The sequence below is a fragment of the Arvicanthis niloticus genome, chromosome 26, assembly GCF_011762505.2.
Source record: "Arvicanthis niloticus isolate mArvNil1 chromosome 26, mArvNil1.pat.X, whole genome shotgun sequence".
NCBI classification, from domain to species: domain Eukaryota; kingdom Metazoa; phylum Chordata; class Mammalia; order Rodentia; family Muridae; genus Arvicanthis; species Arvicanthis niloticus.
The window spans coordinates 27,263,553-27,290,861 of record NC_133434.1 but is presented as its reverse complement, the minus strand read 5'-3'; the positions used below and the strand labels follow the sequence as shown (position 1 = coordinate 27,290,861).

At 42.4% G+C, this 27,309-nt stretch overlaps 1 protein-coding gene across 3 annotated transcripts; it reads right to left on the bottom strand.

Annotated features, from left to right (window-relative positions):
- Positions 1-110: 110 nt before the first annotated feature.
- LOC143439261 (kinesin-like protein KIF23) lies at positions 111-27,309 on the bottom strand. 3 transcript variants are annotated; one of them, XM_076925340.1, is made up of 23 exons: positions 26,951-27,309; positions 25,539-25,608; positions 24,341-24,469; positions 17,777-17,882; positions 17,433-17,569; positions 17,033-17,142; positions 16,086-16,256; positions 14,370-14,482; positions 13,919-14,040; positions 12,178-12,280; positions 10,025-10,104; positions 9,820-9,939; positions 9,496-9,622; positions 9,004-9,162; positions 8,096-8,253; positions 7,569-7,742; positions 7,229-7,408; positions 6,494-6,805; positions 3,578-3,805; positions 2,393-2,475; positions 2,130-2,211; positions 1,428-1,498; positions 111-476 (listed from the first exon to the last, which is right to left on the bottom strand). In XM_076925340.1, the coding sequence occupies exons 1-23, from the start codon at positions 27,127-27,129 to the stop codon at positions 461-463; spliced, it is 3,030 nt and encodes a 1,009-aa protein (XP_076781455.1). In that variant the 5' UTR covers positions 27,130-27,309; the 3' UTR covers positions 111-460. The 3 variants fall into 3 exon arrangements, with proteins under 3 accessions (XP_076781455.1, XP_076781456.1, XP_076781457.1); XM_076925341.1 differs by lacking the exon at positions 3,578-3,805; XM_076925342.1 differs by lacking the exon at positions 6,494-6,805.

The following is a 27,309-nucleotide window of genomic DNA, read 5'->3' as shown; positions in this document are numbered from 1 at the left end:
TTTCTCTTTTCCAGTGATCTCTTTTATTGTAGCCCACAAATACTGAGCACTAGATAAACAGAACACTCTAGATGCTGGGGAGCATGCCGAGTGAATGGCCACCACACAACTTTGTGATTCTTAGTACTTTTTTATTTCAGTTGAAAGTGAATATATACATACAAAATTCTAAATAACTTCCTAAAATGGTTTTACCATTGGCCAATCGCCATCTTTACTTTGAAAGTCTTTATTTTGTTAAATAAGTATAAAGTGCATTTTTTGATGCTAATCAATAGCATCATTTGATTTTTTATAAAACCTTAGAAAATATTTAGAACAGTTGGAAAAGTCACAATAAAAAAGGCAACGTGATCTAGATACATTCTTCTGAAAAATGACTCAGACACTGTGTCTGGCACAGCTTTGGATAAATCACCAACAGGAGTGAAAACAGTCTTCTGGTGCCAGGGCTGTCAGTTCAAGGTTTCTTGCGCCTAAAACACAAAACCAACATTTGGTATTGCATTCTACACTTCTCAACATAGTCTGGAAAATGACCCTTTAGAACCACTATGCGAAATTAAGTCCTTGGAGCAGATAAGGAGCTTATAGAATATAAGAGGAGGTACCTCAGCTCCCCCTGTTCTGCGCTTACTAAAGCCATCTTCCTAATTTCTAAAGAAATTATCCCAAGGTTAAAATTTAGAGAAAGATGTGTAAAGATTGGTTTTATGAAATATGGAAAAAGAATAGGCCGGCTCCCTAGGGTGGGTTTAACAGAAGAGCAAATGAATGGTGTGCTTCCTTCAACACAAATTCTGGCATTCAGCTTCACCTATCTTTAGAACACGTAACCCCTGGCTGGGCAGTAGTGTCACACACCTTTAATCTCAGCACTCAGGAGGCTGAGGCAGACAAATCTGTAAGATTGAGGTCAGCCTGGTCTACAGAGTGAGTTCCAGGACAGCCAGGGCTGTTACACAGAAAAACCCTGTCTCAAAAAACCAAAACAACAACAAAAAATGTACACCTATACAAACTCATAAAATCCATTAGGTGACACACAAAATGCTGTCATCACTGAAGTCTGAGGTATCTTGCAAACAGCCAAACCTTGTCTGTGACTCTAAAAAGAGCTAGCATTAAACATGTTTTGTGTATTATATACCCTGACATATTTAAGAGTAAGACAGCCTCACTTCATCTCTTTCCAGGTGCCCTCAGCTCAGCCTGAAAAAGATTTAGAATCAGGCCAGAGTGAGCAAGAGCTACCAATGTGCTGACATCTCCTCCAGCAACTCTCACAGCACTCCGGAGAATTGGGCGCTGCAGAGGCTGGCCACAGACTGTCAGTAGGGCCTAAGAAAAATCAGACACTGAGGGAAAGGTGGGCCAGGAGTGGTGGTCGAAAGCCTGGGAGTGGGAAGGCTGGCCATAGTGCTCACTTGGGTTGTGCGTGGTGCTGATATCCGGGTCCCAGCTGAGATCCTGCCCTCATTTCAACAGCAACAGAACACTAGAGGAGAGTGACAGGAGAGGAAAGGTTAGCTCCCATGATCCAGAAGCATACATCCATTTAGATGGGCTCTACTGCAATGAAATCCAAAACTGCTCTAGTTCAGCGAAGACACCTAGGTTAAACCACTAGTCACACACTTACAATTCATTTCTGCACTGGCAACACAAGCAAGAAGGGCCTGGAGATTATCCAGGTGTATTTTCATTTTAGATAAGGAGAAAGGGTATACCTGAAGAAGCTGGTGGCCAGGGCCTTGCCCCTAGAGTCTTCTCCCCCTAGAGGCCTTCCCTCAGAAGCAGTCGTTAGAGGGAGCACTGGGCACTGCTGCAAGTTAGTCCATCTGCTGTGATTTGCATTAGTCTGGAGCAATACCCCATTCTCAAACCCTGCCCCCACCCCCTACACACACACACACACACACACACACACACACACACACACACACACACAGAGGACCTTTAGTATAGAGCAGACCTAAAGATAAGCAAGTGCCCTACCAGAATGTTAGTTACAGGCTTCCAGGCTGCATGGGTACTCTGTGGCTTTGCCTCAGCATCTTCAAAGAGCATTAAGTGCTACAGCACTATGTAGCTAATATTAGCAAGCAAGTCTTTAATTTTCCCCCTACCCTTGTTTCTACATCGGTCCATTCAGACTCTGTACCATCTGGCTGGGCAGGTGCTAGTGTGGACGATCTTCGTTTTCGACTACTGAAAAAGGGGAAACATGGTGCAACAATCACTTTTACATCTGGGAATGAAAAACATTAGAAGGGGGGAACCACCTACACCCCTGCAGAGAAGTAAAGATAAACCTCACAGGATATTCGGTCCCTAAGAACAAAAGGCTGAGAAATAGCCCTTTACAGATATATTTGTGACCAACACTCACCCAGTTGGCGATTCTTGTTTTAAAGTCTCGATATCAGTAAACTGAACTGATTGTCCACCACCTCTCGTCTTATAAACATCACCCTAAATCCAAGAGAAAAATGTCAGTTACACTTGATACATCCAAATGATAGGCAAATCTATCTGAAACTGATCCAAGATTCTTATCCATATACCCGAAAGACCCTTGAATTTACAGATCAAATTCTTCAGAAACTTTAGCCCAAGTCTCATTAACAAGATGGTCACCACAGATAATCAGTAACAGTCTTAGCTGTGGGGAATATATTTTATTGCACCTATATCTTTAAAACCTGAACTGCAACAAGGGTCAGTAACCAAGCCCACATTTCAGTGTCGTCCTTGCACAACCTGCAATGACTCCCACCCGGCCGTCACTGTCTTTTTATCTTGTAGCCCTGATTTTTTTTCCCACTGGCTGTATGATCAAAAGAAAAGTCTTCTATAGGCAGGAAAGGTTCTTCTTTCCAAGAAAGATTTTTGGGTAGCTCAGTACTGAGTAACATCTTCAGTTCATTTGTTTATTTATGAGACTGTTAACTGAGATCTTCTGAGTTTTGATGCAAACATTTTTTATCTTAAAATTGCAGCTAAGTGGCAGACAGTTGCTTAGGTTTCCTTTTTGTTGCTGGTTTTTAAAGATAACTATGTTCCAGCATGGCCTCCTGCCTCCTGCCTGCCTGCCTTAGCCTCCCAAGTGCTAAGGTTCAAGCAGATTGTCAATATAGTTCTGGGTTTACTTTTGAAACATAAATTTTAGCTAAAACTTTACTACTGTAGTAAATAAATTATATCATAAGAAACCCAAGATTCAGATGCTGGAAAGATAGTTTAGTGGTTTAGAGCTGACTGCTCTCCCGAAGAACTGACTAGATTGTCAGAATCCATATTGCAGCTTACAACTGTCTATAACTCACACATGTAATGCACAGATATATATGTAGGCAAAGCACATAAAATAGTAAATAAGTTTTAAAAAAGAAAAGAAACCCAAGAGACGGAGTACTTAAGCAGATCTGGTCTCAGAGATTCATAACCTAAGCAATTACATTCATTTTCTGCTAAAACAAAAGTTCCACCCAGCACCCATTTATGTTCTATTTCTGGTCAAGGGATAGCAGGACAAAGGTCTCTCACTGGTATTCTTTTGTGAAGACTTGTTTACCTTAATTACTTTAGTCTGAATCTCCCCATCGGAGGCTAGTTCCTGGTGGGTCAGCATGTACTTCTCACACTTAGCTAGCGCCTTTTCATTTGCAACAGACACTGTGATGGCGTGAGGGACATGTGGCTGCATGACTGTCTCAGTTTGCACATTAGAGGCAGGCTTATGATCTACCCATCTGCCCCCTGCAGAGCGGGACCTTCTGTGTCGTACAGGAATCGGTGTGTTCTGATCAGGTTGAAAGAGGAATTGGGAAACAAGCACAACCCAGAATTACTGTGAGGTTCTGTTGGAAGTGCAGCAGTTCACAATGCAAGTTCACAGAATCAAAGCTGTCCACACTAAACATGAAAGTCATTCAGTGTTCTCTTCTTAGTTAAACAACCAACAGGCATCTTTGGACAACTGTGAAGAGGAGATAGTCTGTTTGGGAGCTTCCATTTCAACAAAGGGCAAAAGATACAATGGGAGTGACGCTAGATCTTCCTGTTTACGGCCACTGCAGGACAAATAATCCATTTTGCGATCTTAATCAAAAAAAAATTATTGCCTGCTTTGTGAATTAATAAATAGATTAGTGGGACTGTTAAAGATATCAGCAGGATCAATATAACACTTAAATACGTCTGAGGCATCTACATAGGCAACATTCCTCATATACAGCCAGACAAAACAGTGCAAGCTGTTGCAGCTCTGGTGTAGGAAAATCCTGAAGAAGACAGGGACAGGTACTTCACATGCATCATGCCTCAAGAGTGGAAGTACTTCTGAGCACTTGCAGTAAAGATTTTTATATTTCAACACATTTCCACAAAAGCTTCAAATATACTAGCATTTTTTCCCCAACCATTTCTTAAATGCTCCAAGAATCAAAGACTATAGTATGAAATCAGCTTGTATCACATAAAACTACTTGTTTTCCAGTCAAATGCCAAGGTAAACAGCACATTCAACTTTAAAAAGCACATATTTCATGTACATGATATAGTAGCATGAGCAACTGTGAGCATCTCCTGTTTATAAAACTGAACTGAGAGTCTGCAGGCACAGTCCTTGCACCCTAGCCAAATGAGGATTCTGACTCGGCCGTTCACATATAGGAATTTCAGATATAGCTCAGGACAGCTCAATTGACACCGTACAACAGTCACAACTGCCACTAAGACACTGAGCTTCCATGCAGGTAGGAAACTTCCATTCTGAAAATGGCCTCATCAACGTTGAATAAGAAAACTCTAGCTCTTAAGATCTAGCACTTGACAGAAGAGCTTCCTCAGACACATTTACAGCATAATACATTCAAACCAAACTGTGAAAAGGGACAGACTACAAATATATTAGCAATCATGACTCAAGTATTTTGAAACTCCTTCCTCACCAAAATGTAAAACTCAGTTCACCTGATAACTTCTGACCAATGAAAATGGACACAGAGATACTAACCTTGTGGACACTTTTCTGCTGCACTTCTAAAGAGATTGGAATTTTGAGAAAAAAGTTAAAGTCTATGTCTCTAGTCCATCCTCCTGTCTCAGAGCCCAAACCAGGCATTCCTTTACTGCTGGCCAGGTGAGTCTGACCTCAAAAGAGGAGGATTTACTAGAGTTGATCACAGAGACCATTCACCATGACCTGCTCCCTAAAAGGCTCAAAGTAAAATCCGCTAAGTAAGAACTTGAGACTTTAGTCTGTTGCCTCTAAGAACCCTGGGACTGGATGCTCACCATCATTAGTAATGAGATTGCAGGGCATTTACTGACATTCTAAATCAGCTAAGATCTTAAGCAAGTATTTACTTGCAAGACTATTTTACTTAGACTAACTTTAACAGCTAACATTTTATTAAATATGCAATTCTCAGCATTGGTGTGATAATTTATAGAAGTTCAAAGGAAAAATTATCTTAATATTGAAGAAATATAAGTTGGGTTCATTTAAGCACCCTTGAATGAGGCAGAGCCCTTGTAAGGCATTAAGATAAACATTTTCAGGATGTAAAAGCTGTCTGTAGTTTTAAGCAGTTCAAGTCACAAAAATCAACAGGGTGAAAGCAAATGTTTATAATGAAGATTTGTGGTTGCCACGTGCAGTGCAAGCATCTGGAGAGCAGCAAGCTAAGGCCCTCACTGGGGAAGGCAGGACAGTGAGAGGCCATCTACTCAGGAAACACTGACTTCTATCAATGTGGTAAAGGCTGTGGTTACATAGAAAAATGTTTTCTTTCCTTTTGAGGAGTGTCACAGCATCTATGACTTACTTTAGAAGAAGGAAAACATGTATAAAGTAACGGTGAATCTGCCAATGGTGTAGGCAGGAGAAAATCTGATCCATTAATGAAAATTTTGAAATGAAAAATTTTTTTCAAAAACAGCAAGAAAAAAATCATTTTGGGAAGGAAAACCAAAATGAGAGAAGGAAGGAAGGAAGGAAAGAAGGAAGGAAGGAAGGAAGGAAGAAAGGAAGGAAAGAAAAGGAAGGAAGGAAGGGAAAAAATATAGTCTCATACAATCATATATGGTCTGGGAAAAATTATCGCTCATTGATAGAATAATTACTTAGCATGCTGAGACCCTAGGTTTGATCTCCAGCAACAAGGGGGAAAAAAAGAAGAGGAGGAAGAATAGAAATGAGAGGGAGAGAGGGAGTAAGACACTCATGTTCTCTGATTCTCTGCAAAGCCTTGTGTCATGCAAGCAGTCTACTCTAAGGGGAGCCATGCTGGCTGGCACTCACAGCTCACAGACACATGCTTCTGCTTTCTCACATCTTAGCCTGATGGCAGGGAGGCTGTCAGAAAAGTCAGAGCTTCTTCAGTTTGGAGCCCACCCACCTTTCCATTGAACTTCCAGAATCAAGTTACAAAGAGCAGAGGAGAGGAAGTCTATCACCACAAGGCTTTAAGAACGCTGGACTAACCCTGCGGCAATGGTCCTCTTCTACGCCTATCTCACTGCTGAATGTAGGGACCATCTCCCTGCCTTCAGTCCAGCACATCCCTCGCCTTCTGTCTGACACGACACACGATTTACTTTGTCCTGGCTCCTGCTGCCTATGCCTTGCAAGAGAGGTGACATTGACAGGTGTGCTGAATGGAGATAGTTTCTGCTCCCATTCCGAAATACAGGAAGCTACAGAAATGCTGCTGCAAGAGTTAGAGCGTCTGTGGAGCTGTGGCTGGCTCATGAGTTGCTGGCCGTTGGAAAGCTGAGCAATATTGTTACTAGAAAGCTAGAAAAATTGGAGAAAGATTAATGAATAAGACTGAAAAACTGAGAAACAATATTAATTTTCTACAATTTTACTATGTGATGATTTAACATTTTAAGAAACTGTTTGCAGTCATTAATTTTTTTGTGATTTGCTTTGTTTTTTGTTTTTGAGACAGGGTCTCTGTATGTAGTCCTGGTTAGTTTGGAATCCTTTGTAAACCAGGCTGGACTTAAACTCAAAGGTCTGCATGCCTTGGCCTCCCAAATGCTGGGATTTAAGGCATGTGCCACCATGACAGGCCCATTTGTGCTAAGTTTAAAAAAAAAAAAAAAAAAGCTTAAAAAATATAACATGAAACAAAACAATTCTCACGAAGAAACATCCCTCAAATTGGAACAAGTTTTCTCTAGCACTAATCTAGACACAGCTGCAAACACTTACAGGCACAGGCGAAGGAGAGACAGATCTCTGAATGATTTTCTCCCTGTCCCGCTCCCGGGAAGGTCTCTCTGGTTTCTCAGGTTTGGGTTCAGTCACAATGGCCTTCAGCTGTTTGAGCTTTTCATCTTTGACCCAGAGTTTATTCTGCATCTCTAGCTGGGTGGCTGCCACCCGACGCTCCTACAGGGAGAAATGACAAATTACAGTCTACTTTGGTCACACTGTATCATCCGCTTTATTGCTTAAAAACGACAGTTCCCTATTTCCAGAGATCAGCAGATACCAAAGCTCTGCAACAAGCACAGAAACGGAAAATATTTAACCTAAAAACAACACTCACACATTCCTTCTGCCACTTCATCGACGTTTCTGTCACCATGCCTTGTAACCTGGCTTCTAATCTGCGCTTGTCAGAAACCTGCCGCTGAAGCTTCTGATTCTGGCTTTCAAGTTCCTGCTGCAGATTGCGTTTATCTTCTTCATAGATTGTAGTTGTTTTCTCCAAAATCTCAATCTGCAAAGGAGACCACTATGCTCAGCATCTGGTGTGCAAACATTTCACCTAACTGTAGAATAAAAAACCCTTAAATTGCTCACAAAAGCAAACTGTGGAAACACACACACGCACATGGACGCACCCACACACAAAACCATATTACCCCTCTATCTCATCTGAATCCTCAGTTCTACTCCAACCCAGAAAGAAGTCATTCAACAAGCCCCTCTTCAAGCTAAGCTCTATTCCTAAGCTTAAAAGACCACAGTCTCTTCCTCCCTTGCAGGCCCCTCCCAGCAGTGACAGGCACATGAGCTGTTTTGGGAGCACTGCTGAACGGCTAGCACACAGGATAAAATATGACCACAAACCTTGTACTCCAAAGTTTTGTTTTTCTTCTCCAGTTGCTCTATTTCCGATTTCTGTCCCAAGATCAATTTTTCTTTTTCATTTAGTTTTTCCTGAATGTAGTTTTCTTTATTTGATAGAGAACTGTCAAGTGTTTTTAGTAAGGCTTTGAAAGCTACACCTATAACAGAGCATACAGACTATTGTTACTGAGGTTACAAGATAAAACCAACAACAGCAGCTTTCATTGGTAGACACTTCAGCAAATCCCTCTGTGGCATTTGGACGCAAGAGAAGGCTGGTAATTCAACTGCCTGCACCTGTCTGCTTTGTATATGCATGAGGCCCTGGGCTCAATCCCAAAAAATGAAAAAGAAAACAAGTTTGGAAAGAAATTAGGAGTTTGATTCACAGACCTATAGGAGATGTTCATAGAAGTATTCTGTAAGCTCTCCCTAACACTTACAGTAAAGCCTGATTACAAATGCAAAAAGAGAAATAACCCTGTATTTGAGATCAGCTGAACCTAGCAGAAGACCCTGGCCTACCATGGCCATTCAGAGACAGTCATTCCCATGACGTGACTGTTCAGTTGTTCCACACACTTTTTCAAACACTATTTCACCTTTCTCTACACCATCTTGAGGTACAAGTTATAAATGAATTACAAACAAGGAAAAACTATAAAATAGCAGCTTGTATCCATCACTATTAAAAATTATAAAAGGCAGGGAGGCACCCATTTTTTCTTCTTGCATTCTTTCAAAGTAGAGCTGGTGAGGAAAAACCTCGACATTCAGATTAAACAATGCCTTGAGACCACGACAAAGCCAAGAAACAAGTCTTCTTGAGAGATGTCTCAACAGATGGCATCACTAAAACCTGTTTCTGCCTCTGAAGTCACAGCAGCTGTGACCAGCTCAGCCCTTACATCGTTTGTTAAGGTCCTCAATTGATAGTTGTCGTTGGCGATGCCGTTTCTCCAAAGCGTCAATCATGTTTGGAAAGGTCTCTTCATCATTGATATCCAAAAGCTTGCAAGGGGGCAGTGGTGGGAAGCTCTGTAGAATCACTTCAGTCATCAAAGGTTCTGAATTGAATTGAAAAATTATGAAAGAACTTAGGTAAGTCTGATGCTATGAGCAGAGCCCATGAGCTAGTAACCACAGAATTTATTATTATTATTATTATTATTATTATTATTATTATTATTATTGCTTTAGCTTACTTAGTGATAGAGTTACAGGTATGCTTCACTATGCCCTGTTTTAGGTATGGAATTTTTCAAAAATTAGAAAGAACATACAACAAAAGAAACCTTATATTTTAGTTCAAAGTTTCTTGCATTTGGTCCTTGAGAAGATTTTTTTTTTAAGTTATAGAAAAAGAAGCAAATGAACAATGATATAACACCAAACCGTACCATCTCCAACTGGGCCTCCCCGAGGCAGGTTTCTGTACCGTCTCCCCGGTGTCAGGCCACATATCACCTTGTCTACTGGTCTTGCTACTTCGACTTCCTGCGTTACTTCAGCAAATCTCATGACTTGCTGAAAATACAAAACAGAATCTGTAATAGCAAGCCTATCTGTCCTTCTTTATGGATGGCTAAATAGTTTGTCTGCATATCCAGTGACACTGTACAGATCTACAAAATGTGCAGAATGCCATTCTTCACATCCAAGTAGCTGCTTTCACAAAAAAAAAAAAACCAAACTGTATAGGACAAAAAAACCACTTAAATTACCAAGCTTTCTTCATAGTCTTCAGCCTTTGGATTCACACACACGATCATCCGAACCTTCCCCTCCCCATCGAAGTAGTTCTTGAATAGATGGGTTAGCTTTGAATCTCGATATGGAACCATCTATAAAGACACCCAAAAGCTAAGCATATTAGACAGTAAAATGCACAAACTCAACCACAAAGAAGCAGGGAAGGCTGCTGTGTACCTTATTAGTTCCATACGTCTGGTTCTCTCTCAGGACTTCCATGCATGTTCTTAGTGTCATCAAGGACTGATTAATGTTTCCTGAGAGGAAGGAAAGACATGTGAACCAGCAAGACAGGAGCTAATGGGTCTGTGTGCCTGTAAAACCTCTACTTGATTGAACTGCTAGACTTTCATGCTCAACTTCAAGAGGTACCCATGCATGTTCCCACTATACTTTCAACAGTATTAATTCTGAATAGCTTCAACATCTTTCAGTGATTCCATAAAAGCTCTCCAAATACAATAATGCTCTTTATTTTTATTTTATGTCCGTTGGTGTTTTGCCTTCATGTATGGAATCTCTGTTTGAAGGTGTTGGATCCCCTGGAACTGAAGTTACAGACAGTTGTGAGTTGTTATGTAGGTGATGGGATTTGAACCCAGGTTCTCTAGAAAAGCTGTCAGTGCTCTGAGCTGCTGAGTCATCTCTCTAGCCCCACAATGTTACTCTTAAAAAAGAGAAACAGAATCTCTTTTTAAATTTTAATTCTATTCAATTTTATTCTTTGTGTTCGAGTGTTTTTGCCTGTATGTATGTAAATATATTGCATGTCAGTTTGGTGCTCACAAAAGCCAGTGAGGACATCAGATCCCCTGGAACTAGAGTTATGAATAGTTGTGATAGTTCTGAGCTCTCAAGGGGATGCACAAATTAAACCCAGGTCATCTGGAAGAACAACATGTTCCTTCCTTCCTCCCTCCCTTCCTTGCTGGTTTTTCAAGATAGGGTTTCTGTGTTTAACAGCAGAGTCCTGTCTATCCTGGAACTTGCTTTGTAGACCAGGCTGACCTATCTGCCTGCCTCTGCCTCCTAGGTGCCTCTATACCTGGTGCAACAAGTGCTCTTAATTGCTGAGCCACTTCTCTAACTCGGGAATAAAATATGACACTGAATTCTGTGGTGATTTGAATGAGAGCGGCCCCCATAGGCCCATATGTTTAACTGCTTGGTCTCCAGTTGAAAGAACTATTTGGGAAGGTTTAAGAGGTAGAGCCTGGTTGGTGGATGTGTTTCACTGGAGGTGGGCTTTAAGAAGGTTTCAAAAGCACAAGCATTCCGAGTCTCCTACTCTCTCCTCCACCCTCTGCCTCATGGTTGTGAATCATCTGATCCACAGTTACTCCACAGTAACCTCTCAGCTACTGCTCCAGTACCATGCTACTTGTTGCCTATCTTCTTGTCACGATGGTCACCGACAGTCACCCTCTGAAGCTGTAAGCAAGCCCCCAACTAAGTGTTTTCTTTTCTAAGTTGCGTTCATGGCAATAGAAAAGTAACAGTGTCTTCCAAACCCTAAATTCTGTCATAGACAGTCATTTACTTGGCTTTCTTTCTTCTTTTCCTTTCTAGGGTGGTGGTGCTGGAGACTAAACTTAGGTACATCATACATGGGAGGCCAACTACATCCCAAGAAACCATTTCAGACTAGAGTTGGAAGGGGACAGAAGTCCCTCCTACATGTGAAGAGACATGTTTCTAATAGTCAAGTGTCTACATCGCAACAGTAGTCATCATGCTTCCTTTTTCTGACCTATCTTATTTGGATTTCTGAGCCAAGACAAGGCTAGTATACTAATCATAACTAAGAATTCAGATCTCACTTATACTCCCAAGTGTTTATCTTGAAACACTGAGGCCTCCTAACTCCATCATAGCTATCAGATAGATCATTTAGCTAGATATGATGATACACACCTGAAATCCCAGTGCTCAGAAGGGCTGAGGCAGGAAGACCAACAGCCAGTCTGAACTACCAAAGGGGGGGAAAAATCAACACACACACACACACACACACACACACACACACCCCAACACCAAACAACAACAACAACAACCAAACAAATCCAAACAAACAAGTTAACTTAGGTGGGCTGGCAGGGTGGCTGACCCAATAGAAGCCCTTGCTGCCAAGACTGAAGACCTGAGTCTCAGGACCCACAAAGGCCTTTCACATTACCTTCTGACCTTTACGCACACCCTAAGGCATGCAGGCACACAAATAAAATGTTATTTTTTTTTAAATGTAGAAGATTTAAAGACTAAGTTTAATACTTAATGTTATTGCAGTGATTAAGCAGAAAGCGCCCACTGATGTACAGCACTCCGCTCACCGGCTTCACGTAGTCTGTTCCCTTCTGCTTTAGTACGGTTGGTTCTTTCACTTCCAGCAAGATCTACCAGAGACAGCTGGCTTATAGTAATTTGTTCTTTTTCCTAAAAAGGAGAAAAATCAACAATCTAAACTAAATTATACCCTTAATCCCAACACGTAGAAGGCAGAGCTAGACAGATGTCTTGTGAATTCCAGGCCACCTTGGTCTACAAAGTGAGTTCCGGGAAAGCTAGGGCTACACAGAGACTCCCTGTCTCCAAAAGTAAAAACAAAAAACCCAAAACAACCACAACAAACAGATCCAGTCAACATGGTCTGAAGTCTTAATGGACAGTGTATGTGCACAATACAAACCGCCAAAGCAGCAGAGGACGTGTGACACAGGAAGAGTTTGCTAGAAGCTCACGTACTCAGAACAGATACTAAGAACTTCTTGAGAACAAAGACTCTGTGCCACTCTGCTGTAACAGGTATTATTTATATTCTAGCACTGGGAATTCTAAGCTTTGTCTTCAGCAACACACATATCACAAAAACCAAACAGGAGCCCCCAACCTGCCCCACTGCCCCCCAAAATGACATTGACTTAACAATTTCACAGTACTCTAACTTATATAAAGAAATGGCAGTCAGGGCAGACTGGCTGCTCTTGCAGAGGCTCCAGGTACAGATCTCAGCACCCACTTAGCAGCTGAGAGCCATCTGTAACTCCAGGTCCTGGGGATTTGACGCCTTCTTCTGGCCTCCATAGGCACTATACACACACATGGTACACAGACACACATTCAGGCAAAACATTCATACACACCATATAAAAATAAAGCTTTAAAAAAGAAATGATAGTTAAATGCACCAAAATCGTATTATACTGTTAGCAAGAATACACATTCCTAGATCAAAAACAGAGTCATTCATAGGAAATCAGGTGTGGGGAAGACTTGTTGGTGGCCATTTTCTGACTAACACTTGACTGACTAAGCCAAGCAGCAGACAAGACACTTCACACTGCTTCCCTTATTTCTCATGATCTTATTATGCGAAGGCTCTCTTACAGTCAGGTCAGACAGCTAGGAAATAGGCAGGAATCAGAACTCAAACTTTCCCGCCAGCCTGGACAGGGCCACACTGAACAGTTAAAATCATGACCAGTGAAGCAAGACTTTAGTCCTAGAAGTGGAGGCTGAGGCAGGGAATCTCTGAGCTCCAAGCTCCATAGTGAGATGCTGTTGTCAAAAGCCAGGCAAGCCTTTAATTCTGGCTGTTAGGAAGTTGGGGCCAGCTTTACCTATATAGTGAGAAATAACCAAGACAGAGACAAAAGACGCCATAGATTTGAAAAGCAGCAAAAAAAAAAAAAAAATTATAGGGGAGGGCTTGGGGAGAGGAAAGGGAAGGGAGAAATTATGTAATTACATTATAATTGCAGAAGTAAGAGAAAACAAACAAAAATGTTCAGAATCATCCTGGCCTCAGTACACGAGACTGTCTCACAAGGCAATCAACACCTAAACCAACATAACACATTCCTACAGAGCTTTAAAGCTTTGCAGACTCCCTCACAACACTGCCAAACATGTGCCACACATGCTCCACCCTAGGATCAGATGCAATAGGCAGAGCCCAGAAACAGTACTACTAACATGAAAAAGTCACCAACTGTATAGCTGTGAACTCTACAGCAATATTCATTACCATGGCAACCCCTAATTTAGGTCATTTTCTACGAACTAAAACCTTACCTGTAAGACATTGTCTCCATCAGCATCCAGAGGAGCCTGGACAAGCTTAATGCTGAACACGCTATGTGAGCGACTGGACTCTCGATTCAGGTGGGTGTTAGCAATACGTCTCTTTTTCTGACCTGTGACGACAGAGAAACCACTGATTACACCTGAGCTCAGCCACTTACTATGCCTGCTTTCTATTTTTTTTTTTTTTTTTTTTTTTTGGTTTTTCGAGACAGGGTTTCTCTGTATAGCCTTGGCTGTCCTGGAACTCACTCTGTAGACCAGGCTGGCCTCGAACTCAGAAATCCGCCTGCCTCTGCCTCCCAAGTGCTGGGATTAAAGGCATGCGCCACCACCGCCCGGCTATGCCTGCTTTCTAATCAATCCAGAAGGATGCTGTTAGATCACAGTAACAACTCTGAGGCTTAAAATGCTCACACTTCCAATTCTAGTTGTTTCTAACCTCTCCAGAAAACCTCAAACGCCTCCTCCGTAGATTTCACTTCTACTTCTGTACATCCTGCAACATACATGTTGTGGTTCTTATCTTCTCGGAGCATCTTAGATTGCGGGAGTCTGTGGGAAAGAGAGAAAGAGGGCTTAGTTTCCAGAATGAGATACAACTGTCTTCCTTTCAGAGTAAGGTTAAGTGCCAAGCAACACAATATCCCCTTGCTGCTCTGCTTGCTTAATAGGACCTAGAGCCTCATGTGCCTGCTAGCCAAGTGCTGGACCACTGAGCACATCCCCAGTTTTCTGTAGGTTTATTTAGCTCATGGTTCTAAAAGCTGGAGAGTCCATGAGTGTAGTGCTGACACCCAGTAAGGGCCAGCCTTCCTGGATATTGTGACAGAGGCAATGCATGGTTAAACAGAACAAGCATGCTCCTAAGACATCCATTCTTTAATGGACATAAATTTACATAAGATCCCCAAAGAAATGTCACCACATGTGGGCCTGGCTAGGATATAATATCCATTTTTGAAATGCAACTCAGTAAGAGCCACAGAAATTATCAAGTATATCCTCAACCAGAGTCCATGTATTTTTCGTATTAGTGAACACACCAACATTAGTGGACATCAGGCTGTTTTTAGCTTAATGGTTTTCTATTCTTTTTTTTTTTTTGGTTTTTTCGAGACAGTGTTTCTCTGTATATAGCCTTGGCTGTCCTGGAACTCACTCTGTAGACCAGGCTGGCCTTGAACTCAGAAATCCACCTGCCTCTGCCTCCCAAGTGCTGGGATTAAAGGTGTGCACAACCACTGCCCGGCTTTTTTTCTCTTCAATTCTTTTTTTCTTTTTTTTTTTTTTTTTTTTTGGTATTTAACGGTTTTCTAAATCCAGATGTTTCCACAGTAATGTCCATTTATACATACATATACACAATGTTAAATGTGAGACAAAGGGCTTCATACTATTTATGTTCTAACTGGCTGCAGTAAACACAGCACACAAGACCAGCCTTTAGTTAAAGAATAAAACCACCCACAGTGGACTAGTCATTTGACACATTTTTTTTGTCAGCCCTGGAACAAAGAGAGGCACTTCTGTAAAGCTACATGGTAACTGGTCTTCAGATTCTGCAAGGCAGAATCCAGGGATACCTAGGGAGCAGCATTTACCTCTGGTGGAATGGTAGTGCAATATGGCTTTACACTAATTAGCAATGGATGAGCTAAGAATTACTTGTTCAGACAAGCATCAATTCCATAAAGATCACCAGGACACAGTCAGCCAAAAAGGCTACAAACTCCCAGCACTGTCAGGGTGTTGAAAGGTGCCCCAACAGAACCTATAAAATTGAGATTTGTCTCAAACCTAAGGCTAAATTCTCAAAAGCAATTTCCAAGATCTTCAGGTTAGGTTTCCTGATACAGCTACAATCTAAGTATTGCCAGGCAGTGATGGCACATGCTTTTAATCCTAGCACTCAGGAGCTAGAAGCAGGTGGATCTCTCTACAAGTTCCAGAACAGCCAGGGCTACACAGAGAAACTCTTGTCTCAAAACAACAACATCAAAGAAAATGGAAGAAAATTATTCATCCAACATGACTATATGATTATTCTTTCTGTGCGCCCTGAAAACAAATGCAAGCATTATCCCCATTTATACAAGAAACCATGGCTCCTGAGGGTAGTTTTCTAGATTAACTGGAGACTCACTTCAGTACTTACTTGGGCTTTATGGGATCAAACTGCACTTCTTCCAATAGATCATATATGTAATTATTATAGATTTCAATGAACGAGATGAATACTCCATAGACACTGTCCTCATCAACTTCTTCTGCTTTGCAGAATTCTTGGACGTTTATCATATCTGCAAACTCTGGATCTGCTTGTCGCCTACAACAAGAAAACAGATTTCAAAATTTACCCACTATGAGATAGGATAGAAAGTAGATAAAGGCTGTGTTGGATGGTTCTATGTCAACTTGACACAAGCTGGAGTCTTTGGGAAAAGGGGCTCTCAATTGGAGAAAATACCTACTCTATAAAACTGGCCACCAGGCAAGTCTGTCTAGCATTTCCTTGATTAATGACTGATGTGTGGAGAACCAACCCTGGGCAGGTGGTCCTGGGTTGTGTAAGAATGGAAGCTGAGCAAGCCATGGGAGCAGACCAGAAAACAGCACCTCCAGGACTTCTGCATCAACTCCTGCCTTGAGTTCCTGCCCTGACTTCTCTCAGTGATGGACTGTCACTTGGAAGTGAGAGATAAAATAAATCCCTTCCTCCTCAAGCTGCTTTCTTAGTCAATATATTTTATCACAGCAATAGAAACCTATCTGAGACGATGTCAGAGTGAAATCTGAAAAGTCTGACTAATATTCTGTCACATAAAGCTGAAAATATAAAGCAATGTTATTCAGATTCAAGGTAGGTCAAGGACACCCTAAGCCCTCAAGATGCACAACACAGGAACTCACCCTCCTCCCATTCACAGACATATCCTCCTTAAACTAGATAAAATACCTGAGCAGTCAAGAATGTGCCTGAACTCTGACCTCATAAAAGTCAGCTGTAAGACCAACTTTTCTAATTCATATTTACCTTCTCCAGATCTACAGAAACTGTAGGACAGAATTCCACCCACCCTGGGTCACGGTGAAATTACTCACTTGCTAGAGGGGGTCTTTGGAATAGGCATGGCTTCTCTTTTCTGACGTTCCAACAAGGCATCGACTTCACACTGTATTTCCATGCTGTTCCTATCATTAGACTTAAACACCTAAGAGAAAGGCAAAAAAGACTTGAAAATAAGAACTTTACTTAAACAATAGGAACATTTAAAACTAGGATGCACGTTAACATTTAAACCTGAGGAAAGGGCATGAGACAGCTCTGATCCTCTTGTTTATACCACCCAAGTGCTGCCACCACAGGCCCGCAGCCAAGGTGCCCACCACAGGTAAGAGTCAAAGTATTTCCAGTGTCCTTGTCCTTCCTCAGTACTGCATCCATACATGTCCCAGGGCTGTGTCTATAGTAACAGTCACAAACCAAAGGAATTGTACTTACGTAACGTTTTGCTTGAAATGACCCTATGCTGTTAAAGATCATATTCAAACAACGAGGAAGCAGGCCTCCAGAGCCCGGAGACCCTGTCATTGTGTAGGTTTTTCCACTTCCCGTCACACCATATGTAAATAAAAGACCTACAGTGTAGCAAGTAACAATGAGTTACAGTCTTAAAGTCCCACAGAACATCTCATTGTATTTAAAACACTAAAATTAACAAACCCAAAAAAAGCCATCACTCTAATGAATTAAATCTGAATTCAATGTCAAGCCAAATATATAAATATCAAAAAGTTTTATCACAAGATCAAGCAGGGAATTTAACAAAACTCCAAGAATCATACCATTCTTGCCATGAATGAGGTCATCTACCAAGGGATTGGCTACAACATCAAAAAGTTCCTTCTGGGTGGTGTGAGTCCCAAATACCCGCTTAAATGAGTACTGAGTCTGTAGAGAAAAGAAAAACATCACCACATGCAATTCCATGAGAGCTATATCTGCTCTATACTTGGAAAGTTTCTGTTGTGAACATATATCAAATCCAGACATGTAAAACACACACACACACACACACACACACACACACACACACACACACACACACACACAAACAAACAAGAAAGACCCCAAGAATGACCTTTAAGCTTGGAGCCTTCAGTAATCACAACGTACATAAATCACAGCTATCACAGCAAATACGTTCAGTCCCAGCCACTGAGGAAAGTGAGCAAAAGTCATTGAGTCCACGAATGCTGCACAGATAGAGAGTGACCAAAAGTGAGCATGGATAGCCAGTGCTACAGAGGCTGAGACAGGAAGTCTGCCATGAGTTTGATGGCAGCCTGGGCTACACAGAGAGTCATAGGCCAGACTTGGCTATAGTGTAAAATCCTGTTAACAAACAAAGCAAAACAAGGTAATGGCCTATAATCCTAGATGTATGCCAGGCAGTGGCGGCACACACCTTTAATATCACTACTGAGGAGGCAGAGACAGGCCGATCTGAGTTTGAGACCAGACTGGTCTACAGAGTGAGTTCCAGGAGAGCCAAGGCTATACAGAGAAGCCTTATCAAATAAATAAATAAATTAATTAATTAATTAATTAATGTAAATAAATGTATTAAAAATTTCAAGCATTATAGTTTCTATTTGTTCTTTTTCTTCTCTTCTTTGGAGTGTGTTTGTATGAAACAGTCTGTACGTAGCTATGGCTGGCCTAGAATTTGCAATGTAGACAGACCAGGCTGGCCTTCAAGTTTAAGTGATCTTCCTGGTTCTGCTTCTAGGTGCTAGGATGACAAACATGCACCACTACCATTGGCCACTGCTCTCTCTTTTTTCCTTTTCTTTCTTTCTTTCTTTCTTTCTTTCTTTCTTTCTTTCTTTCTTTCTTTCTTTCTTTTTTTTTTTTGGTTTTTCGAGACAGGGTTTCTCTGTGTAGTTCTGGCTGTCCTGGAACTCACTTGGTAGACCAAGCTGGCCTCGAACTCAGAAATCTGTCTGCCTCTGCCTCCCAAGTGCTGGGATTAAAGGCATGTACCACCCAGCATTATCTGAGTTCTTATACAAAATAAATGTTACTTTTGGCAATGTATTTTTCTATTTGTGTATGTATGTATGTATGTGTGTGTGTGTGTATTTTTTATATATATATATGTGTGTGTGTGTATGTATGTACACACACACACACACACAAATGATTCTTCTATGTACAACACAGACATTAAAAAATACTTTAAGACAGTCTTATATAACACAAGGTTGTCTTGAATTTACTATGCCACCAAGGAAAGAACTTGAATTTCCGATCCTCTTGCCTCTACCTCCATAGTGCTGAAATTATAAACTTATGCCACCAGGACAGTGGGACATTGGTTCAGATCTCTCACAGAAACTATATAAGGATATATAAATATAAAAGGATCTCACAGTCAATACTTAAATGGCATAGCATTTGCCATTTAATATACTTAACCTGAATGCAATACAATGGTTATTCTTCTGTGTTGCAGAGAGAATTAGAAAGATCATTTATCTATATTCAGTACAGATACATATTTTTTTTCCCTAGAGACATTCATTATAGGTGGGGGTTCAAGTAACTGGGGATTAAACCTAGTGCCTCCCTCACATATGCTAGGCAAATGTTCCACCACTGAGCTAAATCCAAAACCCATTTCTGAAGATTTTAAAACCACAGCTGATCTCATGGCTGTAGGATTGTAGGTATTGAGAAAGACACAGACACAGACACAGACAGACACACAGATGATTCCTCTATATTTTTCTATCCCATGGAGGCCAGAATTGGAGGCCATGGAGGCTCTTCATGTGGTGCTGGGAACCAAACCCAGGTCCTCTGCAAGAGCAGCAAATGCTCTCAACTGGGGAGTCATCTCTTCAGACCCTCAAAGCACTATTTTATAAATGATAAGATTAAATAACTCATCAGAGACAAAATACCTACACTTCAGGGGCTGGAGAGATGGTTCAGCTGTTCCCAGCACCAAGATGATGGCCCACAACTGTGTATAACTCCAGGTCCAGGGCATCTGATGCCTTCTTCTGACCTCTATGAGCACCAGACTCATGTGCAGGCAAAATACTCATACATATAAAATTTAAAGGTCTCAAAAAGAAAATTTATTTAAAACACCTACTTCAGATAGACTACCTTTGACCTCTGTGAAGTCTTCATTCTGAATGTGTTTTCAGAAATGAATGTACACTGACAAGAATATGTGGAGCAGTCCCACGGAAAATACATGCCATCCTCTTCCTCAAGAACAAGCCCTCTTTGGGGTAAAGAAAGCAGGTGCAAGAAGGTCCCTGCCCAAGTCCTGAATAGTAAGAGAGCCACTTCCACACCAATGCTCTGAGTACTTGGTCTCCCCATCTTGTGTTTCTATGTATTTTAGAGTTATGTGCTCAAACTTGAAACTCAGTACATTAGGATTCATCTCCCATAGTATCCTCAAAGGCCTGCTGCTCCAGCAACCTTCCTGCCCATTCCTTCTTACTTAGTACAAACTGTTTTAACAAACAGGACAGAAAGGTGCAGATCCCTCTGGCACTGACATAAGGAACAGGGAAAAGACAGTGAACACAAGTACAGACATGCATCCCATGTTTCAGTTCAATAAGAGAGAAAAAGCACACCAAGTTCCTCCAGGAGGTGGTGCCACTGGCATAAAGAAACCTGTTTGGATAGGCATACTTTAGTACACTACACTGTAGTATAACTGCCTGCTACAGTCCACACAGCAGTACTGTGCCACTGGAGCCAAGAGCAACAGTCTGGGCAGCCTCAGTGTCTACTATGGCAATGATGTAGCATTTATGCAAGCACATTTGGCCGTGTTCACAAAATGGTGAAACTTCCCAGTGACCAGAACATACCTTCATCTGTAAACAATGCACAGCCGTAAATAAATGAACATACTGAGTGTTATAAAAGAGAGACATTGAATGACCAGAGAGTGAGGTGCTGTTTATGTTGGGGGTAGCCTAAAAGTCCAGAGAAAGCAAAATAAGGTGAAATTCAAGAGGAGGAGGCATCCATCTTACAGGGAGAAGTCCAGGTTAAGCCAGAGTGGCTGGTAAACACCATTCTGGCTTACAGACAATCTCCAAAGACTAGTTGAGGACTGAAAAGATAAAGATGGGAAGATAAGCAAGAGGCTGCTTGAACAGGATTTTGCCCATTTACAGACTTTATTCTTGGAGAGATTTTGCACAGAGAAATGAGAAGATCTCTTTCTACTTGGCAAGATCATTCTTGCAGCTCTGTGGAAACCATTAGACAAGACCACCTATGAAAGTTGGCAGACCAGAGAGGCTTCAGGAAAGGCAGTGGATGCTACTCAAGGCATGCTCAGTACACACCAGCACCTGATGACTGGTCCTCTGAGAACTTCTGCTGCCATCTTCCATTGCTCTACCTCGGCCTGCAGTCAATGGACATATCTCAATGGACAGATTAGAAAGCAGTTAGGCAGGACGTATCTAATGCCCTGAAGGAAGATAAAAAAATGCTTTCCCACCACAAACAGTTCGAGTAGTAACCAGCTCAGAAGCAGCTAGTGGCAGAACGAACCGTCAGGAAAGCATAAAGTCACCATCCATGTGGCAGGACAGACAGGCTGTCTATATGCAGCCCTGATATGAGCAGATGCCAGAGGAAAGTACCTTCCAGGTTTCTGGACTGGGCAACTGACAGCAATGGTACCATCGTTTGAAATGGCTAAGAATGAAACATTTAGAGGGTTACCAGGGAATCAAGGGCTTCTTTCAGCATATAAAATGGTCAGGGTGGTGGTGGCACAGGCCTTTAATTCCAGCAGTTGGAAAGCAAAGGCAGGCAGATCTCTGAGTTTAAGTCAGCCTGGTCTACAGAGAATGTTCCAGGACAACTAAAACTACAGAGAAACCCTTCCAAAAAACTTAGAAAGAAAAAAGAAAAGAACAAAAAGGAAAAAAAAAAAAAAAAAGATGTGGGTTTGTCATAAAAATTTTAGAACATTGAAAACCATGGAATGATAGAGAATAGAGCCCCTGGGTCAGGCATGGTGACTTAAATCTACCTGTATTCCCAACACTCTGGAGGCTAAGACAAGTTCTAGTTCAGTCACGTTAATATGTGAGGCCCTGTCCAGAAAAACAGAAAGATGAGAAAGAAGGGGGTAGAGGAAGAGCCCTGAACACAGCCCACCTTAGTATTCAGGGGCTAAACAGAAGCCAGCGGAGGGGGCAGTGACAAAACAGTCTAGAGCTGGAGAGGGCAAGGAGAGAGAGCTTCAGGAAGGGGTGGGCTGCTGAGATAAGGAGACAAAGTTAGCAGCACAGAGGACACAGGAAGTCTATAGATAGAGTTACTGAAGCAGTGTGCACAAGCTGAGTGGCAGCCCAGGGTGGCGGCTCAGGCCTAGAATCTCAGCACATAAGAAAATGAGGTAGACAATTTGCCACAAGTTTACAGGCACCATAGATTACACAGCAAGCTCCAGGACAGACAGATTAGAGACTAAGGCCCTGTCTCAACAAACAAAAGAATGAATGGCCGTTCTAAAGCAGAAAGCCTGAGTCAATCATCTATTTTCTACATTCCTATATTCCCATTCCGTCAGAAAATCTGACTTCCTGCCTTATTATATGAAACTACTTGTCTACTAATTGTCAGTTCAGGATATAATGTCCATAAAGGCAGTTTTACTTTAAACAAAAAAACCTCTTCCCTACCACAAAGTAACTACCCTCCTACAACATCTGGAGAACTAATAGAATTCTATCCATAGCTACACATATCTTTATATTCTTTGTTACTGTCACTGTATTTGAAGCAGGTCTCCCTCTATAGCACAGGCTGGCCTGGAACTCATGACCCTCTTGCTTCAGCCCCCTAAACTCTGGTATCACAGTACTAGTTTAGCCTACTACTTCACATTTATTCATTTATTCTCTACTTCATTAGACATAAAAACTCTCTCAATACACCTCAGTAGTATAATACTTGCCAAACATGCAGGAGGCTTTAAATTCTTTCCCCAACACTGCAAATAATAAAACACTTTCCAGGTAAAAATGGTGACACATGTCTAATACCACACTCAAGCTGTAAAGGCAGGTAGGTAGGTCACCCATCAGTTCAAAGCCAGACTGAGCTATAGAGAGATGCTGTCTCCAAAAAAAAAGTACCAAAGAGGAACAAGGTCCTGAGTTCAATCCCTAACACCACAAAAATCAAACAGCAACAAAACCCACTGAAGGCATCAAGGGATACATACTTCTAATTTCAGTACTAGGGAGGCCAGAAGTTTTGAGGCCAGCCTAGGTGTGATGGTCTGAATCAGAATGTCCCCCATAAGCTCAGATATTTCAATGTTTGGTTCCCAGTTGGGAGACTGTTTAGGATTAGGAGGTGTAGCTTTGTTGGAGGAGGTGTGCAATGGGGGTGGGTTTCAGGTTTCAAAAGCCCACTCCACCGTCTCTCTTCCTGCCTCTTGGTTGTATATTAGAATATAAACTCTCAGCTACTGCTCCAGTGTCCTATATTCGTGCCAGCATGCTTGCTGCAATGATGATCATGGACTAACACTCTGAAACTGTACTGTTTCCTAAGTCACCTGGTCATGTGTCTCTTTACAGCAATAGAAGAGGACTAACACACTGGGCTACATGGTGATATTGCCAGAGAAACAAAATAAAACCTTTATGGTTTATCCAAATATACAACACTACTACTGTGGGTGTAGCTCAAATGGCAGAGCACTTGCCTAGCATGCACAAGAGCCTAGGTTCAAGCCCCAGGGAAAGGAAAAACACACAAAATGCCTCTTATTAAATGTTATTCAAATCTCCTCATGTGAAGTTTCATATATCCAGTTTTAAGATGTCCTCTGAAAGTCAGGTGATGGTAGCACATGCCTTTAATCCCACCACTCAGAAGACAGAGGCAAGCAGATCTCTGTGAGTTTCAAGCCAGCTTAGTCTATATAATGAACTTTAGGACAGCCAGGCTTACACAGTAACATCCTGCCTCAAAAATAGAAAAAAAGAAAGAAAAAAAATCCCCTGAAAACAACCTGGTAATTCCAACATACCAAAAGTCTATCTGGTATGTCGTAGAAAAGAAAGATATTTTAGATAAGTATTCCTTCCCACAAATAAGATCACACTCCAGGCAGTGGTGGCGCACGCCTTTAATCCCAGCACTTGGGAGGCAGAGGAAGGCAGATTTCTGAGTTAGAGGCCAGCCTGGTCTTCAGAATGAGTTCCAGGACAGCCAGGGCTACACAGAGAAACACTGTCCCAAAAAGAACCACCAGCCCCCCCAAAAAAATCACACATGAATTTTTAAATTCAGCACTGAAAACAACTGGAACCCACTTGCCACCAGGAACCTACCTCCTTATAGTCTCCATTTCTGTTGAGCCGACAGCCCTCAGGAGTGTGCAGCTGCAGGGTTGTACTATTGATCACTTCTACACAGCATTCCTGATCAGGAAAGCTCAGGGGGCGCACCCTACAGTACACCTGGGAAAAGAGAAAGGTGTTCAAACAAGCTTGACTTTTGCCTGATCTTCTTTTTGGCTTTTTGTTTGTTTCATTTGTTGAGACACAGGTTCTCAGTCTGTAGCCCCAACTGGGCTGGAGCTCTCAGCAATCTGCCTGCTAGGCTCCAGGATGCTGGGACTGCATGCATGCACCTCTGTGAACGTTCAGCACTCACTTGACTTTCCATTTAAGTTCTGTTTATTCATCTACAAATACCTGATCTCCAACACAAACAGAAATTCCAGAGTCACCAAACCCAAATCTACACCTCACAATGGTCAAATGCAAAGATGCATTAGATCAATGTAAATTTAGGCTAAAATATTAAACTGTAATCTCTTCACTGTTGTGCACAAATAAAATTGCAACAACATAAAAATCTCTCTAAATAGCTGAAAAAGCCATTAAATTCTTTAGAGTTGGATGTCATTTCAAACAGCCAGCTCAGGTGGGCGTGGTGGCACACATTTGTAATCCCAGCACTTGGAGGGGAGAGGAGCTTTGAGGAACACCTGTCCAGCTGTGCTCACAGCAGGTGGTGCAGTTGGGAACCAGATAGCCTAGTGGCAGTGGGGTGGTGGTACTCCCCTTTTCAGGAAGAGGTATCAACTAAATTGAGTTATTCTACACTAGTCTCTATGAACACTGAGTATGGGGCTCTCCTTGAGAATGTGTAAGTTACCACGTACAGGTGGGGAGGGCTAAGACCTGAGAGAAAGTTTCTATCCCATCCCAAAGAGTAGAACCTGGTGGGAGAAACCATTTAACTTTTCAGATCTAATTAGTGATAGCAGGTTTGCAGTCAAGAACTAAAAAGTTCCATTTTCTGGGCCATTTAATCCTGTAGAGAAAGCAAACTTTCTAGCTAAAACCAGTTTTATACAACTTAGTGCATTGATTTAACTGTGTGTTCTCCAAAACCCAACTTGCATATCGCTTTCCTCTCCTTTCAAGCACACACAAGACAGAAATGGACTAAACACACACACACACACACACACACACACACACACACACACACACACACACAGAGACACAGACACCTTACCCCGACTGGATCTTTAAGGTTTGTCTGAAATCCTTTTTTTATTACAGGTTTCCTGGGTGTCTTAGCTTTCCTGGTTAAAAAGAAAAAAAAAAGCCAAACCAACATAAATTTCAATTCAATACTAACATCACAAATTCTAACAATGGTGAACAGCATAAGGGTTAAAAAGAATCTTTTGGCAGTGATCCCAAAATAGTACACACCAAATAACAAGAATATAAACAATAACAAAGCCGGCCCGTGGTGGTGCAGGCCTTTAATCCCAGCACTTGGGAGGAAGAGGCAGGCAGATTTCTGAGTTCCAGGCCAGCCTGGTCTACAGAGTGAGCTCCAGGTCAGCCAGGGCTACACGGAGAAACCCTATCTCGAAAACAAACAAACAAACAAACAATATGTAATCTAACTCATTAAATTGTGATTGGGAAAATAAACTGTTGATAGCATAAGTACCCAGGAGGACTTTCATTTGATTTCATATATTTTTTTTAAAAGCTGGAGAACAAATTCAGGGATTTGCTCATACTGGGCAGGAAGAGGAGATTATTCACAATGCTGAAATTTCTTGCTATTTTACGTAAACAATATAAAAAAACATTTTGATTTATTTCAACATTCTCTATCATTTAGTTTTTTTCTTTCGCATTTATAGGCTACAGGAATATTTAACACAAATTAAATCAGAAGATTCGTTTAGACTTTCCTCAAAATATTTCCTCAAAAGAGTCACAGGTAAAATAGAAGCAAACCAGAGTTGGGTGATATACTGGGGTAGGTATCCTTAAGTAAATATAGAGACTGACGTTTCCTCATTTTTAAAAAAGTTCCGTTTTTTGTGTGTATGTGTTTGTGCCTGTGAAAGTAAAGATTTCTAAAGCCAGCTCTCCTTCGCAGTAAAAGTGTAACCAGGATACGGCTCCTGAAGTGTCTAGGAATTACCGAGGAATGTGGGCGTGGGAGATAGAGTAGGCCAGTGGGATAGCCTGGGGACTAAGATAGCTCGAGGTAACTGAGCTGCAGAAGGACCCTGACCTCAAGGTTAGAACTAGACAAGGATGCGGAAGGAGCTCTGGAGACTCAACTCCCCGAAGTGGCAGCGCGCACCCGGCTGCGCGCTCCCGGGGTCTCCAGACCGGCCACCTGCTCAGCGGGCGGAGCAGAGAAGCCGGGGAAGGATGGGCGGCCCGAAGGATGGCAACCCCGGGAGGTAGCGGCACACAGCCCCGATTTGGGGCCAGCCTTCGCGGGCTGAGAGGACTGTGCGGGGACACGCCGGCGTCGGCAGCCACCACAACTCTGCGGCGCGGAGCTCCGGCCTACGCGTCCGGACCCAGCTCCCGGGCAGCCCCCAGTCTCAGCGTGAGGAGGGCGGCGACCCCCACCCATCATCCCACCAGTCCCCTCCTGGTACTCACGCCGACTTCATGACCGAAGGCTCCGTGCTGTGCTGACGCGCGCGCGGGACGTCGGGCTCCGACCGAGCAGGACTGGCGGGGACCAAGCGGTGCAGACGGCGGCCGCGGGGACCCGGACTTAACCTGAGGAGAGCCAGGCGGCGACGCTGCGAGCCCAAGTGTGCGCCCGCCCGGCGCATTTCAAACAGGCCAATCAGCGATCGCCTGGGGCGAAGGGGCGGGGCCTCGGGGAACTCTGGCACCTCCAGGTGGGGCACTCGTCTCCTTGGCAACCCGGGGAACCAGCGGGAGCTCTGAGGAGAGCAGCGCTGGAGAAAACCGGAGAAGGGAAATCCCGGCCCTTCCGTTCTGACGCAGAA

Coding starts and splice junctions, on each gene's coding strand:
- LOC143439261 (XM_076925340.1), bottom strand. CDS start 27,129: ATGCGCCGGGCGGGCGCACACTTGGGCTCGCAGCGTCGCCGCCTGGCT. Junction 17,570..17,776: donor CCTCATTCATGGCAAGAATG/GTATGATTCTTG, acceptor GCTACACTGTAG/GTCTTTTATTTACATATGGT. Junction 7,409..7,568: donor TGAAGTGGCAGAAGGAATGT/GTGAGTGTTGTT, acceptor TTCTCCCTGTAG/GAGCGTCGGGTGGCAGCCAC.